We start from the raw sequence: 17768 nt of genomic DNA, 5'->3' as shown, positions 1-17768 counted from the left end.
AAGGCATTTAGGATGCCCTGGAGGTCTTCAGGGGAGTGTGCTGCAATGGCGTTATCATCGGCATATTGCAGTTCCATGATGGTGGTATTCCCGACTTTGCTCTTTGCTTTGAATCTGTTAAGATTGAAGAGCCTGCCGTCAGTCCTGTAAAGGATTGGGATCCCCTGTGGCAACTCTTGGCCAGTAAGGTGGAGTATGGCTGCAATGAAGATGGCAAATAGGGTGGGTGCAATGATACATCCCTGTTTGACTCCAGTTTCTACAGTAAATGGCTCAGATTCAGAGCCACTGTTGAGCACTGTGGCTGACATGCCGTCATGCAGTAGCCTCAGTACACGGATGTATTTGGCATGACATCCATACTTTGATAGTATGCTCCACAGTGCCTGCCTATCCACAGAGTCAAAGGCCTTTGTCAAGTCTATAAAGGCCATGTACAGAGGCAGTCCTTGTTCCCGACACTTTTCTTGTAGTTGGCGAGCAGAAAAGATCATGTCAGTTGTTCCCCTAGACCAGGGGTTCCCAAACTTTTTAGCCCGCGACCCCCATGATAAATGCGCTGCTGCCCCGCGACCCCGCACCTCCCCCACCCCAGGGTCCGAAATTAACTTTTTGGCTCACCTGCCACGGGGACTGGTAGATGAAAAAATATTTTTTACCGGCCAAAATAATAAACAGCCTTTTTTTTTTTTGTCACATATACATTCATTTCAGTACTTTTAATTGAGATAATAAGGTAGGCCTATTATGTTGAATACAAACGTTAAAAAAATGTCCAGAGCAAAATTTGAAATGTATAATAAAAAAAATCGAGATATATATATATATTGATCAAAATGTGAGAAATATATGAAATATTACTATCATTGGGGTGAAATAAATTATTATTTTTTGTCAGTTTTGTTACCTGACTCATGTGGAAGGGAAGGCAGAACATAACCTCGGTTCCCTGAGAGATAAGGGAACGAGTATTGCGTTGCGAACGCTATGGGAAAACTCCTTTTCTCGAGAAAAGAACGGCCATGGTGTGTAAAGCAGAAGCAGCCTGGCCAGCGGCGGAGTATGCACGATCCGCGAGTGCTGAAGACGTTCTGCACGGCTTAGATGGGTGTGCAGCCTTCCAACTGCCAGCAGGACACAAATGGGCGGCGACCGCTTCTTCCAGTGGCGGGAGCTTTTTCCTCTGCGCCGTCAACAGATAGAGCGTTAACTGTGTACACACCGCCGCCGACTTGAGCTGCAAAGAAGCTCTGGCCGTCCTGTCAAAGACGCTTGTCAAAAAGTATGGGGAAGCTTGACGCTGGGCCGCTCTGAATAGTGAATGCGCGCGCGCGGCCGGGACTCTCGCTCTCTCTCTCTCTCTCTCTCTCTCTGCTCGTTCTTAGAGGCAGAAGAGCGCATGCGCGCTGAAAATTTCATATTTTGGTATGAACATTCACCCGCCAGTGTGGCGGATAGCCTTTTGAGATTTACTCGCCAAACAGAAAATCTACCCGGTGTGATCGTACGTGCGAAAGGGTTAAATTAATTGCAACAAAAATATATAGGGCCTATATATTTTTTCCACTTTTTTTAAAGAAATCATCCCGCGACCCCCACTTTGGGAACCACTGCCCTAGACGGACGGAAACCGCTTTGTGATTCAGGGAGTATCTCCTCAGACAGTGGTAGCAGTCGGTTGGCGAGAACACGAGCAAGGACTTTGCCTGTTGTTGATAAGAGCGAGATACCCCTGTAGTTTCCACATTCAGCCTTGTCCCCTTTCTTGAATATGGTAACAATTTGGGCATCCCGGAGCTCTGAGGGGAGCTCTTCCCTTTCCCAAACCTTGACGAGAAGATGGTGGATGTGATGCCAGAGCCTTGGTCCTCCTTCCTTTAAGACCTCCGCAGGGATCCCATCAGGACCAGTGGCCTTGTTGTTCCTGAGGTTCTTGATGGCATTGTGAACCTCAGTTAGGGTAGGAGGTTCCCCCATGTCTTCTCTGATGGGACTCTGCGGGATATGGTCGGCGATGTCTGGTTCGGCTGAGCTGTCACGGTTCAGAAGTTCTTGAAAGTGCTCCTTCCAACGTGCGTTGATGGAGTCATTGTCTTTTAAAAGAGTCTGTCCATCTTTTGGGCGCAGGGGATTTGAGGCGCGGTGGCTAGGGCCATAGACAGAAAAGAGAAAAAAGCCTCTAGTGTTACCTGAATCTGCCAGTCTCTGGAGTTCCAGAGACTTTTCTGTCCACCAGTTGTTCTTGGGCTCCCTCATCAATCTCTGAACGTCAGCATTGGCTCTGGAGTGTGCTGCCCTTTTGGCCTCACATGTTATGTCATTTTGCCACACTTGGAAGGCTTTTCGTTGTCTGGAGATAAGTTGTTCTATCTCTATGTCATTTTCATCAAACCAGTCCTGATGTTTCCTGGACTGATACCCAAGGGTGGATTTGCATGAGTCATGGATGGTGGATTTGAGAAGGCCCCAGTGCTCTTCGATGTTATCAGGATATTCTTGCTGAAGATTTTTCTCGAGAGAGTCCTGAAGTAGCTGCTGGATGGCAGTTTCCTTCAGGCTGTCAAGGTTCAGTCTTCGCCGGGTCTGCTTCTTCTGAATCCTCCTCCTTTTTTTTAAGTTTGATGGACATTGTGGATCGGATGAGGCGGTGGTCTGTCCAGCAGTTGTCAGAGTTTATCATGGCCCTTGTGATGTTCACATCACAGCGGTCCCTGGCCCTTACAATGACATAATCAATGAGGTGCCATTGCTTGGAGCGAGGGTGTCTCCAAGATGCCTTGAATTTGTTTTTTTGTCGATAGAGAGTGTTGGTGATGACGAGGTTGTGTTGAGCGCATTTACTCAGAAGCAGCACTCCGTTGGAGTTGATATTACCGATGCCCTCCTTGCCAATAGTGCCCTTCCAGAGGTGTTGGTCCCGGCCTACCCTAGCATTGAAGTCTCCAAAGAGGATGATCTTGTCCTCCTTGGGGATTTTTGACAGGGTTTCTTCCAGGCAGGCGTAGAAGGCTTCTTTTTCTTCCACGTCGGAGTCTAGGGTAGGGGCATAGGCGCTCACTATTGTCGCTGTCTGGTTGTTGGCCAACACCAGACGGAGTGTCATGAGGCGCTCGCTGATCCCCACAGGAAGTTTGGAGAGGTGGTTGACAAGCTGATTTTTGATGGCAAGTCCAACTCCATGGTTTCTAGCCTCATCGGCTGGCTTTCCTTTCCAGAAGAAAGTGTAGCCACCTTTCTCCTCCTTCAACTGCCCTTCACCTGCCCGTCGGGTTTCGGAGAGAGACACCCATCGCCTGATGTGCCAGCTCATGACTAGGGGCTTCCAGACTACACAAACCTGCCCCCGTCGCCACTTGCTGGTCGCCATAGGACTTTATCCGGGAGTGGTAGGGTGGATTCCCTTTGTGGAGGATGCCTGTGCGTGGCGTTATTTAACGTGTGGAGGCTGGTGCACAGACAACCACCACACGGTCCTTGGCAGGTCTGGGTCAGGATCCAGTGGCACGGAGTCCAAGACGACTGGGGACCCATCACTGCTGCAGCCTTCATCCGCCTTCCCAGCCGTTGTGATGCTCCACTTAAGTCAGCCATCATCCTCCGCCTGTTCCGCCGTTGAGGTCTTTTGTCTTTTTTTTCAGGGTGTGCTCCCTTAGCCTTCGCCTCTATAGGCTACCCCACAAGGCAGTGGGACTATTTACCCATAGCTGGGGCTGTGGTTGGCGGGTGCCAGGGCTTGGTGGGCCTGCACACTACTTGGTTGGCCTGCACACCGCGCCTCTGGGGCCCACTGCTGCTCCGAGATCCCCTACAGTTCAGCCTGGGTCCGCTAGGGCCCAGTTACCGTGTGTGGCCGCAAGGAGGCACTGTAGGAGTCTTGACGGTGGAGAGGCTGTGTACCGACAGGAGGAGTCTTATGCACTTGGCTCCTCTTTTCACCCTTGCACAAGGGCTAGTCGGTGGCAGTAGCTGTAAGCAGAAAGTAGCAAGCAGAAGTAGCATGCAACATGCAATATCTACTAAACTACAGGCACTACTATTCCAGTAATACTGCACTGACGCATCACACACACACACACACTACAGACACTCATACACTCTCTCACCCACACAGACACACACACACACACACACAGTCATACACTCTCTCACCCACACACACACACACACTCTTCCAGCCTTACAGAATAAGTGAGAGTCGCCTCTTCAGGCTCATTTCAGTCTTTGTAAAAGAAGCGACTCAGAGCAAATACAGTGCAGGATGTGCCGGTGAATCTGTGTATATTCAGCTTTTATCCAAAGTTACAAATGAGGAACTGGTTCTGTAGAAATTTGTATCCTCTTTTCTTTTCCTGCAGCTGACAAAGACTCAGAACGAGTTGGAGAGCGCAGTGTCGTCCACATCAGACCCGTCTCCATCTCTTGTGTCCAAAACGCCCCCGACCCGCTCCATCAGAGCGATCACGACCCCGGGTCAGAACCAGAGCCTCAGTGTGAAGAGAGAGACCCTTCGACTGCTCAACCAGCGCATGGAGAAGCTCGAGTCCAGTGACGGTTCTGACCCAGAGTCACCTGACTCCACCCTGGCCTCTCTCTCTCACAGTCTGACGGGCTCGTACGCCCAGTTACCCGGTCCTCAGCCGAGCCGTAGCCCTGACACACACCGAGCTCGGACACCGCGAACACACACCGCCGGAAACATCCTCATCTCTCGCCCCGTCAGCGAGTGTGAGCTCAGAGCGAGTGCATCTGAACATCAGTCCGACAGTGGGGATAATAAACCGTGTTTAATGGAGACATCAGGGTTTGCAGCGTCGTCTCCTGCCCCCTCTGGTGACGAGTGGAACTGCGGCGGCTCAGAGTTCAGTGACGGACAGCTGTCAATCATAACCTCCACACCCAGCAGTCTCAGGTTAGATGCGACACGTGAGAGAACCGGACCGGTCCGTCGTTCTCCTCCAGCGCCACTCAACCGGTCCTATGATGTGGAGAACCCCTCGCCATCTCTGATCAGACCTCAGATCAGTCACGAGCAGAGGAGTGTGCCTGACCAGACGGCAGGTTAGTGGGACGGCAAGCGTGAAACTGAAAGCTAACAGAACACACTCCACACCGCACATTCACTCATCCTTCCCTCTGGCCCATTTTGACCCAGAATTTTGCTTAGATTTTTTAGAGTATTCATCAGAGGGACCCCAGGATTTATGTCGCACTTGAACCACGAATACACACAATAAACAATTATGGATTCGAGGAGTTTTGTGGTTGAAATTGAAAAAAGTAACAAATCGGGTCAATTTGAGCCCCTTAGGAATGAATGGAATGTGAGGAATGCTTCAGTTCACATAGAAAAACCTAAAAATGCTAAAACTTTACCAAAAATGTGTGTATCTACATGTGTATCTGAGTGCACACTGAAGAGAACTGACTTTAGACTCCCAATGTAAGATATTCTGAGCTGAATTAAAACGGTTATGCATGAAATTGTGAGTTATTTTAAATTTAAGTTGAAAGAATGTGAGGAATGTGCTTAAATTACTTATTTATTTATTATTTATTGAACAAATCTAGTAATTTAAAGGTAAATAAAGAATAACATAAAAATTCAACTTTTCATTTAAGTTTAACTTTTAGTAATTTCATTATATGCTTTGTCATTTTATTAGTTTTTTTTATTGCTATTTAGGTTTAATTTATTAATATAAATAACTATAGAACTATAGTTCAGTATCAGTTGTTTATTTCCAATTAATAACTTTAGTGCTTCAACTTAAACTGATTTCAGTTCATTGCCAAGGCAATCAATAAAGAAATATAAATAAAAACTATAATAGTATCTCAACGTTACTAAAATAACTTTACAATAAGCTCCCATTAGTGAATGAGCACTACATGTGTAACAGTATTTCTTTCATCTTTGTTAACATTAATTCATAAAACACAACTGTTCATTGTTAGTAGTTAGTTACCAATAAAATTAAACGACTGTGTGTGTGTGTGTGTGTGTGTGTGTGTGTGTGTGTGTGTGTGTGTATTCACAGTCGAGCAGCAGATTCACGCTTTAGAGCGTTTAGAGAGAGAACACACTCATCAGATCTCTGAGCTCCTCGCTGCACAGGAGAGACAAACACAGGTAACACAACACACACACACACACACACACACACACACACACACAACGAGCAGCATTTAATCTGCACTATGAGGCATTAAGATCTTATAAACATTAACAGCATTAATTTCTGTAGAGTAGTGAAATTGACTAATAAAACTGCCTTGTAGCAGCAGTGAGATAAACACAGACAGCTGATGTGTGTGTGTGTGTGTGTGTGTGTGTATGTGTGTGTGCAGGAGCTCCAGAGGAAGCTGAGCGCACAGAGCAGGAAGAGCACGATGTCATCAGCTCCTCAGATCAACACTAGACAGGTGTGTCCCTGATCAGGGTTTGGGACCGTCGAGTTCCTCCAGGTTGAGAACTACTGTAAGGTTAAAGAAGTCTAGACTCATTCTGTTTATTTAGTCGTCAAAACCAATTTTTGAGGGCGTAAAGACAAATGCACTGTGGAGTGACAGTCAGTCAAGCTTTTGATGTTCAATAGGGTCATCATTATAGACACTAAAGTTCCTTTAAACATCCATTAAACGTAATTTATATTGTAAAAAGTGCAAAAAAATACAAAACAACTTTTTAAACGGTAATAATAATTCACAATATTACTGTTAAATAAATGCAGAAGAGACTTTACAACAATTTAATGTTTCCAAACTTTTGACAGACTGTGCATCATTCTTTTTATATTTGTATGTTCATGTGTGAGTTACTCACCCCGTCGTTGTACAGGATGTGTGTGTGGAGCAGACGAGGCCTCTCTGTCGTCTCACCGCCGTGGCTCGAGGTTTTCTAACACGCAGGCTTTTACACACGGAGAAAATCACACACCTGCGCAAAACCGTACAGGTAAAGACACACACGCTCAGACACTAATACTTCCTGAACATCCGTCAGTCAGAGTGTGTGTGTGTGTGTGTGTGTGTGTGTGCTTCAGGACTCCAGAGCGTTCATCCACCAGCTGAAGACCGTCTCCCCTCAGGATCTGACACTGCAGCAGCGAGTGACAGCGCAGGTAACACACACACACACACACACATCTGCGTGACACACAGCTCTGCTCTGCTCATGTGTGATGGTTATTCTCCGCATCTGTCTGGTGTGTCACAGCTGCGAGCCGCACTGCACAACGTCCATCAGATCTTCTTCATGTGGCCTTTGAGAGACAGACTTCATCTAATGCAACAGGACAGAGAGAGACGCAGAGAGAGGACACTCAGAGAGATGGTACACACACACTCACAGTCAGTGTTGGGGAAAGTTGCTTTTAAAAGTAATGCATTACAATATTGCGTTATTTTTTAAATATGTAACTAATTGCATTACTTAGTTACTTTTTAATGGAAAGTAATACGTTACATTACTTTTGCGTTACTCTTGCTCGCCTGGGCCGGGCTTGCTTTTTAATAACAACAAAAAAAGATTTTTTTTTGGCACATGTAAAGGCCCTTTCTATGGAAGCTTGTTTCCGCCACAGAATAAAACATTTTAAAAGATAATTGCGACTTTTTATCTCACAATTGCGAGATATAAAGTCAGAATTGCGTGAAATAAAGTCACAATTGCGTCTTATAAAGTGAGAATTGCGAGATATAAAGTCACAATTGCGTCTTATAAAGTCAGAATTGTGAGTTATAAAGTCAGAATTGTGAGTTATAAAGTCAGAATTGTGAGTTATAAAGTCAGAATTGCGAGATATAAAGTCAGAATTGTGAGTTATAAAGTCAGAATTGTGAGTTATAAAGTCAGAATTGTGAGATATAAAGTCAGAATTGTGAGTTATAAAGTCAGAATTGTGAGTTATAAAGTCAGAATTGTGAGTTATAAAGTCAGAATTGTGAGTTATAAAGTCAGAATTGCGAGATATAAAGTCAGAATTGTGAGTTGTAAAGTCAGAATTGTGAGTTATAAAGTCAGAATTGCGAGATATAAAGTCAGAATTGCGAGATATAAAGTCAGAATTGCGAGATATAAAGTCAATTGCGAGATATAAAGTCAGAATTGCGAGATATAAAGTCAGAATTGTGAGTTATAAAGTCAGAATTGTGAGTTATTAAGTCAGAATTGTGAGTTATAAAGTCAGAATTGTGAGTTATAAAGTCAGAATTGTGAGATATAAAGTCAGAATTGCGAGATATAAAGTCAATTGCGAGATATAAAGTCAGAATTGCGAGATATAAAGTCAGAATTGCGAGATATAAAGTCAGAATTGTGAGTTATAAAGTCAGAATTGTGAGTTATTAAGTCAGAATTGTGAGTTATAAAGTCAGAATTGTGAGTTATAAAGTCAGAATTGCGAGATATAAAGTCAATTGCGAGATATAAAGTCAGAATTGCGAGATATAAAGTCAGAATTGTGAGTTATAAAGTCAGAATTGCGAGATATAAAGTCAATTGCGAGATATAAAGTCAGAATTGCGAGATATAAAGTCAGAATTGTGAGTTATAAAGTCAGAATTGCGAGATATAAAGTCAATTGCGAGATATAAAGTCAGAATTGCGAGATATAAAGTCAGAATTGTGAGTTATAAAGTCAGAATTGCGAGATATAAAGTCAGAATTGCAAGATATAAAGTCAATTGCGAGATATAAAGTCAGAATTGCGAGATATAAAGTCAGAATTGCGAGATATAAAGTCAATTGCGAGATATAAAGTCAGAATTGCGAGATATAAAGTCAGAATTGCGTGAAATAAAGTCACAATTGCGTCTTATAAAGTGAGAATTGCGAGATATAAAGTCACAATTGCGTCTTATAAAGTCAGAATTGTGAGATAAAAAGTCAGAATTGCGAGATATAAAGTCAATTGCGAGATATAAAGTCAGAATTGCGAGATATAAAGTCAGAATTGCGAGATATAAAGTCAGAATTGCGTGAAATAAAGTCACAATTGCGTCTTATAAAGTGAGAATTGCGAGATATAAAGTCACAATTGCGTCTTATAAAGTCAGAATTGTGAGTTATAAAGTCAGAATTGTGAGTTATAAAGTCAGAATTGCTAGATATAAAGTCAGAATTGCGAGATATAAAGTCAGAATTGTGAGTTATAAAGTCAGAATTGCGAGATATAAAGTCAGAATTGTGAGTTATAAAGTCAGAATTGTGAGTGATAAAGTCAGAATTGTGAGTTATAAAGTCAGAATTGCGAGATATAGTCAGAATTGCGAGTTATAAAGTCAGAATTGTGAGTTATAAAGTCAGAATTGTGAGATATAAAGTCAGAATTGTGAGTTATAAAGTCAGAATTGCGAGATATAAAGTCAGAATTGTGAGTTATAAAGTCAGAATTGTGAGTTATAAAGTCAGAATTGTGAGTTATAAAGTCAGAATTGTGATATAGTCAGAATTGTGAGTTATAAAGTCAGAATTGTGAGTTATAAAGTCAGAATTGTGAGTTATAAAGTCAGAATTGCGAGATATAAAGTCAGAATTGCGAGATATAAAGTCAGAATTGCGAGATATAAAGTCAATTGCGAGATATAAAGTCAGAATTGCGAGATATAAAGTCAGAATTGTGAGTTATAAAGTCAGAATTGCGAGATATAAAGTCAGAATTGTGAGTTATAAAGTCAGAATTGCGAGTTATAAAGTCAGAATTGTGAGTTATTAAGTCAGAATTGTGAGTTATAAAGTCAGAATTGTGAGTTATAAAGTCAATTGCGAGATATAAAGTCAGAATTGCGAGATATAAAGTCAGAATTGCGAGATATAGCCTAAAGTCAATTGCAAGATATAAAGTCAGAATTGCGAGATATAAAGTCAGAATTGTGAGATATAAAGTCAGAATTGCGAGATATAAAGTCAGAATTGCAAGATATAAAGTCAATTGCGAGATATAAAGTCAGAATTGCGAGATATAAAGTCAGAATTGCGAGATATAAAGTCAGAATTGTGAGATATAAAGTCAGAATTGCGAGATATAAAGTCAATTGCGAGATATAAAGTCAGAATTGCGAGATATAAAGTCAGAATTGTGAGTTATAAAGTCAGAATTGCGAGATATAAAGTCAGAATTGCGAGATATAAAGTCAATTGCGAGATATAAAGTCAGAATTGCGAGATATAAAGTCAGAATTGTGAGTTATAAAGTCAGAATTGCGAGATATAAAGTCAGAATTGTGAGTTATAAAGTCAGAATTGCGAGATATAAAGTCAGAATTGCGAGATATAAAGTCAATTGCGAGATATAAAGTCAGAATTGCGTGAAATAAAGTCGCAATTGCGAGATATAAAGTCAGAATTGTGAGTTATAAAGTCAGAATTGTGAGTTATAAAGTCAGAATTGCGAGTTATAAAGTCAGAATTGTGAGATATAAAGTCAGAATTGCGAGATATAAAGTCAGAATTGCGAGATATAAAGTCAGAATTGTGAGTTATAAAGTCAGAATTGTGAGTTATAAAGTCAGAATTGTGAGTTATAAAGTCAGAATTGTGAGTTATAAAGTCAGAATTGTGAGATATAAAGTCAGAATTGCGAGATATAAAGTCAGAATTGCGAGATATAAAGTCAGAATTGCGAGATATAAAGTCAGAATTGTGAGTTATAAAGTCAGAATTGCAAGATATAAAGTCAGAATTGTGAGTTATAAAGTCAGAATTGCGAGATATAAAGTCAGAATTGTGAGTTATAAAGTCAGAATTGCAAGATATAAAGTCAGAATTGTGAGTTATAAAGTCAGAATTGTGAGTTATAAAGTCAGAATTGCGAGATATAAAGTCAGAATTGCGAGATATAAAGTCAATTGCGAGATATAAAGTCAGAATTGCGTGAAATAAAGTCGCAATTGCGAGATATAAAGTCAGAATTGTGAGTTATAAAGTCAGAATTGTGAGTTATAAAGTCAGAATTGCGAGTTATAAAGTCAGAATTGTGAGATATAAAGTCAGAATTGCGAGATATAAAGTCAGAATTGCGAGATATAAAGTCAGAATTGTGAGTTATAAAGTCAGAATTGTGAGTTATAAAGTCAGAATTGTGAGTTATAAAGTCAGAATTGTGAGATATAAAGTCAGAATTGCGAGATATAAAGTCAGAATTGCGAGATATAAAGTCAGAATTGCGAGATATAAAGTCAGAATTGTGAGTTATAAAGTCAGAATTGCAAGATATAAAGTCAGAATTGTGAGTTATAAAGTCAGAATTGCAAGATATAAAGTCAGAATTGCGAGATATAAAGTCAGAATTGCGAGATATAAAGTCAGAATTGCGAGATATAAAGTCAGAATTGTGAGTTATAAAGTCAGAATTGCAAGATATAAAGTCAGAATTGTGAGTTATAAAGTCAGAATTGTGAGTTATAAAGTCAGAATTGCGAGATATAAAGTCAGAATTGTGAGTTATAAAGTCAGAATTGCGAGTTATAAAGTCAGAATTGTGAGTTATTAAGTCAGAATTGTGAGTTATAAAGTCAGAATTGTGAGTTATAAAGTCAGAATTGTGAGTTATAAAGTCAGAATTGTGAGTTATAAAGTCAGAATTGTGAGTTATAAAGTCAGAATTGCGAGATATAAAGTCAGAATTGCGAGATATAAAGTCAATTGCGAGATATAAAGTCAGAATTGCGTGAAATAAAGTCGCAATTGCGAGATATAAAGTCAGAATTGTGAGTTATAAAGTCAGAATTGCGAGTTATAAAGTCAGAATTGTGAGATATAAAGTCAGAATTGCGAGATATAAAGTCAGAATTGCGAGATATAAAGTCAGAATTGTGAGTTATAAAGTCAGAATTGTGAGTTATAAAGTCAGAATTGTGAGTTATAAAGTCAGAATTGTGAGATATAAAGTCAGAATTGCGAGATATAAAGTCAGAATTGCGAGATATAAAGTCAGAATTGCGAGATATAAAGTCAGAATTGTGAGTTATAAAGTCAGAATTGCAAGATATAAAGTCAGAATTGTGAGTTATAAAGTCAGAATTGCAAGATATAAAGTCAGAATTGCGAGATATAAAGTCAGAATTGCGAGATATAAAGTCAGAATTGCGAGATATAAAGTCAGAATTGTGAGTTATAAAGTCAGAATTGCAAGATATAAAGTCAGAATTGTGAGTTATAAAGTCAGAATTGCAAGATATAAAGTCAGAATTGTGAGTTATAAAGTCAGAATTGCAAGATATAAAGTCAGAATTGCGAGATGTAAACATGCAATTCTGAGAAAAAAAGTCTGAATATCAAGTATATTTCTCGCAATTGCAAGTTTATATCACATAATTCTGACTTTATATCACGTAATTCTGAGATAAAAAGTCAGAATTGTGAGATTAAAATGTCACAATTACCTTTTTTATTTTTCACTCTGTGGCGGAAACAAGCTTCCATGCCTTTCACACCAAAAGTGAACTGAGTCAGAGTCAGGCTGAAGGAAATGCAATTATTATGAACACTAGAGGGCGCAGTTAGAATAAAAAGCTTTTCAGTGGTTTAGCCTCTCTGGACTGAAGAAGAATAGGATGCAAGAGAAGAAACTTCAACACTTACTTCAGCAATAGGCAAGTTCAGGCAAGTTTATTTATATAGCACATTTCATACAGTATGTGCTTTACAGAAAGGAATTAAAAAAATAATCACAAAATAAAAGCAAGGAAAATTAAAACTGTTATAAAATAAATTAAAAGAGTAAAAAGATGATACACTGATAAACTTCTCATCTGGCAAAACACTGGTGTATCATATTTTTCACAACTCCCAGTTTTACTCTGAGATTTTCCTATGGTGATCACACTGTGTCTGTGGTGTTCTTCTCGGCGCACCTCAGAAATCTATTGGACGTCACCGTCTCTAGGACTCACAGGGTAACCTCGGGTTCACTGCCCCATCAGTCAAAACCCCATTTGTTGGGAAGCTCTAGGAATGGAGTCGACCCAGTCCGCACCCCACAGACCCTCGAGTTTAATCACGTCAGACTCACTCCTCCACCACAGACCCAGGCCGTCAGCAGGGCTTCATCTTTCTACACAATTCTCAGTGCCATTTGAGTTCAGGTTAGAATAAAAAGGAGGATGCAAAATAATATACAGTGTAATCAGTTGGACGTACAGTAGCTCAGTGCTCACTCAGTGAATGCACAGCTGAACAGATGTGTTTGAGTCTGGATGTGAATGATAGTGTAGGAGCACATCTGCTCTCTTCTGGAAGCTAGTAGTGTAGTAGCTAGAAGCGTACACTAGAGGGCGCAGGTAAAATAAAGCCTTTTCAGTGGTTTAGCCTCTCTGGACTGAAGAAGAATAGGATGCAAGAGAAGGAAGTTCAACACTTACTTCAGCAATAAAATAATAAATAAAAAAATAAACACAGATGTGATATTTATCTAAAGTCATGTTTGTTCATTGTTGTGTTGAAGTGGATCTCTGAAGGTCAGCATCAAAGGCACTGGGTAATAAAGTGAGATTAAATACATAAAGTATATTTGTGTCCATTTATTATTGCAGGTTTGCGTAATATTCTGAGATTGCATTTCACTGCTTTTATTAGTTTTGAGTAATACTGAATCTGCTTTTTGAGATGCGATGAGTAAATGGCTGCTCACATTTACTCTAAAACTATAATAACCTTCATGTTTACACCGCGAACACAACGCCTGTGAACTTACCGTATCTCTCAGCATGAGGACAGGAGCTGCCAGTCAATCAATGACAAAGTTTAAAGATTATTTGAAAAAGTAACTCAGATATTTTGTTGTAAATTTAAAATTAATGCGTTACTTTACTAGTTACTTGAAAAAAGTAATCTGATTACATTACTCAAGTTACTTATAATGCGTTTCCCCCAACACTGCTCACTGACATCACTTCCTTCTGACCAGAAGACAGACAGTGCCGGAAACACACGGACTCTGTCCTCGGCCACTCAGAAGACGCTGGACAGGAAAGGTCAAAGGTGAGAATCAGCCTGGATATCATCTGATCTGATGACACAACTGACACAAGTTTGTTTAAAGTTTTACAGGATTGGAGAACACACTTTTACAACTCCTCTTTTAAAGGGATAGTGCACCCAAACACTTAAACTCTATCATTTACTCATCCTCATTTTGCTCCAAACCTTTGCAAGTGTCATTCTTCAGAATATCTTCTTCTGTGTTCAGCATCATACAGGTTTGGAGCAACTTGAGGGTGAGTAAACAGTGACAGAATTTTCATTTTGGGGTGAACTATCTCTTTAAATCAGGGTCTTATGCCATATATTTGATATAACACAGGCTATATTTTAAATATATAATTATAAAAATAAAATTCACACAAACAGTCTGAGACTAGTGAAAATGAGGTTTACAATAAGGTCCCATTTCTTAACGCATGAACGAACATTAACCAACGATGTGCACTACATTTGTTACAGTATTTATTCATGTTAGATCATTATTTACAACTGTTCATTGTTAGTTCATGTCAGATCAGGTATATTAAATAATATGAACAGATAACATTTTTATATTTAATAATGTATTAGTGAATGTTGAAATTAAGATTAATAAATGCTTTAGAAGTATTTTTCATTGTTATTTCATGTCAACAAACGAAACCTTAATGCAAAGTTAATACATTGTTTTCAGTTGATATCATCAGCACAAAGTCTTATTTCCAGGCATGAACTTTGAACCCTGATGTGTTCTCAGATGTTTGCACCGCAATGTGTGATATTTGTGAAAGAATAATATAATTGAAGGAAATACAGTGGCTTATATTAAATTAAATTAAATAAAGATAAAACTAGATCCCAGTTGGACGCTTGTAATGCGTCAGACACATAAATATAATCTCACTCTTTATGCTGATGATGATGATTTTATGTGTTATCAGGCACGCAATAAAGACGAGTGTGATCCCCAAGAGCTCTCCGGCGAGGTATGAACCACGTCGAACACGAGATGGCTTTCCTTGCTTCGACACATGAACTCCTGAATGATCTGATCGTCTCTGTTTCTCTCCTGTAGGATCCAGCAGTCTCGTCTCAGTCAGAACACAGTCTGTTCCTCTCAGTGAGTCCTTCAACACTTCATCATCACACAAACTCAACTAAACATCGCTTCAGACGTCAACATTATGCACGAGAGGCTGTGCTGTATGGTGAATGAATAAGTCACGGCTGTAAAGCGGAGTCAGTCGTGATTTATCCACGATACAGCACTAGCCTTGAGTACCTTATTGCTTTTATAAAACGGTTACCACACAATACACATATTAAAGCCGAAAAATATGTATCTATGCAAGTTTCATGAAGTGAAATTAAAAGCCTTCCTTCCGCTGGAAAAAATAGTCCCTGACCGTAAACAGCAACAGAAGTGACATACATTATTTCGCCATTAGATGGAGACAAACACTGTCTTTATGAGTGAGTCAGTCAGTAGAGAAGACGTTTATATTGAAAGGACTCAAACTTGTGAACACGGAGAAGGAAGACGCAACTAGATGACGGGAAACCCCTGAACTGTTAAAAGGACAAGATATCACAGCGGACATTCAAATGGATTTTTTTATTATGAATATAGGCCTGACCTGAAGGACAATGCTATATCTACTGTAAATGCAGTTACACTCACTTACTCGATCTCTCACAATACTCTACTCCAGATTTAATGAACAATATCAATGAGATCAAACATGTGTTTAAGTTGCTAAGAGTGGTTGCTAAGGGTGTTGTGTAGTGATACATAGAACCGTTGGGTGAAGCGGTCATAGCCGTGCGTTATCGTGAATAAAACAGAGCTATTGACCAATCAGAATCCAGGATTGGAACTAACCGTTTTATAACTAAAGACACATGATAATGATAAAGATATTGCTAAAAAAAATCATTCTAAATTATAACCGATATAAAATCGACTAATGGATAAAAACATTGACAGCAAATCAGAATCCATCCTGCTTTAAAGAGCGCAAGTGAACAAAACCGCTCACTTATGATAAACAGAGCGACATCGGATGCTGATACAGTTCTCGTTCTCAGTGTGAACGGGCCTAAAGTGTGTTCAGACTCATGATGAGGATCTGTCTCTCTGTAGGAGTGCGCTGAAGAAGAGAGACGGGTGTTCGGGAGTGAGACAGCGCTCACTGCAGAGGAAGTATCTGTCTCTGGGATAAACACACACACACACACACACAGATCACTGATACTCGTGTTCACATCACTGTAATCGTTCACTTCACTCCACTAAACTGTTCACTGCTTTAAAATTGTTATGAATCATATTATTATGAAAGTTTGATATTATAAAGCATTACTGATTACACACTGAATATTAATATTATCTCTATTGTACATTCAGAAATAAAAACATTTTGAAATATATATATGTGTCTAATTGTGTACAGTATATACTGATGTCAGTCTGCAGTGAGAAGTACAGTAGTGCTCTATTCAGATACAGTAAAACTCAGGAGAAACATGAGCCGTGTGCAGAAATGTGTCTGACAAGACTGGAGCATTCAGACTCGTTCTGCACAACACTTTTGCACAAACACACACACACTCACTCTCTCACACACACACACACACACACACACACACACACACACACACACACACACACACACACACACACACACACACACACACACTCACTCTCTCACACACACACACTCACTCACTCTCTCACACACTTACATACACTCACACACACACACACACACACACACACTCTCTCACACACTTACATACACTCACACACACACACACACACTCACTCTCTCACACACTTACATACACTCACACACACACACACACACACACACACACACTCACTCTCTCACACACTTACATACACTCACACACACACACACACACACACACACACACACACACACACACACACTCTCTCACACACTTACACACACACACACACACACACACACACACACACACACTCACTCTCTCACACACTTACATACACTCACACACACACACACACACACACACACACACACACACACACACACACACACACACACACACACACACTCTCTCACACACTTACATACACTCACACACACACACACACTCACTCTCTCACACACTTACATACACTCACACACACACACACACACACACACACACTCTCTCACACACTTACATACACTCACACACACACACACACACACACACACACACACACACACACACACACACACACACACACACACTCACTCTCTCACACACTTACATACACTCACACACACAAACACACACACTCACTCTCTCACACACTTACATACACTCTCACACACACACACACACACACACACACACACACACACACACTCTCTCTCACACACACACACACACACACACACTCACTCTCTCACACACTTACATACACTCACACACACACACACACACACACACACACACACTCTCTCACACACTTACATACACACACACACACACACACACACACACACACACACACACACACTCACTCTCTCACACACTTACATACACTCACACACACAAACACACACACTCACTCTCTCACACACTTACATACACTCACACACACTCACTCTCTCACACACTTACATACACTCACACACACACACACACACACACACAAACTCACAAACACACACTCACAGAAATATACACAAACAAACACTCTCACACACACAGCTTAAACAAACTATGAGTGTTTTCAGAGTTTGATTCCTTAAAGGAACGCTGAGCAGAA

General features: G+C 40.3%; 1 protein-coding gene across 4 annotated transcripts in view; it reads left to right on the top strand.

The window, feature by feature from the left end:
• The window catches only part of LOC309485545 (uncharacterized protein), a 19243-nt gene extending 2852 nt beyond the window's left edge, over positions 1 to 16391 (top strand). For 3 of the 4 annotated variants that reach the window (XM_082152455.1, XM_082152453.1, XM_082152454.1), the window contains 10 exons: positions 4356 to 5058; positions 6039 to 6130; positions 6349 to 6423; positions 6839 to 6955; positions 7044 to 7121; positions 7217 to 7333; positions 13908 to 13981; positions 14905 to 14949; positions 15039 to 15083; positions 16107 to 16391. In XM_082152455.1, coding sequence (XP_082008581.1) covers positions 4527 to 5058; positions 6039 to 6130; positions 6349 to 6423; positions 6839 to 6955; positions 7044 to 7121; positions 7217 to 7333; positions 13908 to 13981; positions 14905 to 14949; positions 15039 to 15083; positions 16107 to 16185 — 1254 coding nt within the window. In that variant the 5' untranslated portion in view covers positions 4356 to 4526 and the 3' untranslated portion in view covers positions 16186 to 16391. The remainder of the gene's footprint in view (positions 1 to 4355; positions 5059 to 6038; positions 6131 to 6348; positions 6424 to 6838; positions 6956 to 7043; positions 7122 to 7216; positions 7334 to 13907; positions 13982 to 14904; positions 14950 to 15038; positions 15084 to 16106) is intronic. The other variant, XM_082152456.1, reaches the window with a different exon arrangement.
• The last annotated feature ends 1377 nt before the right edge of the window (positions 16392 to 17768 follow it).

Source organism: Leuciscus leuciscus, assembly GCF_965113295.1.
Source record: "Leuciscus leuciscus genome assembly, chromosome: 21".
Classification (NCBI taxonomy): domain Eukaryota; kingdom Metazoa; phylum Chordata; class Actinopteri; order Cypriniformes; family Leuciscidae; genus Leuciscus; species Leuciscus leuciscus.
The sequence above is the reverse complement of the archived record's forward strand: the minus strand, read 5'-3'. Positions and strand labels throughout refer to the sequence as shown.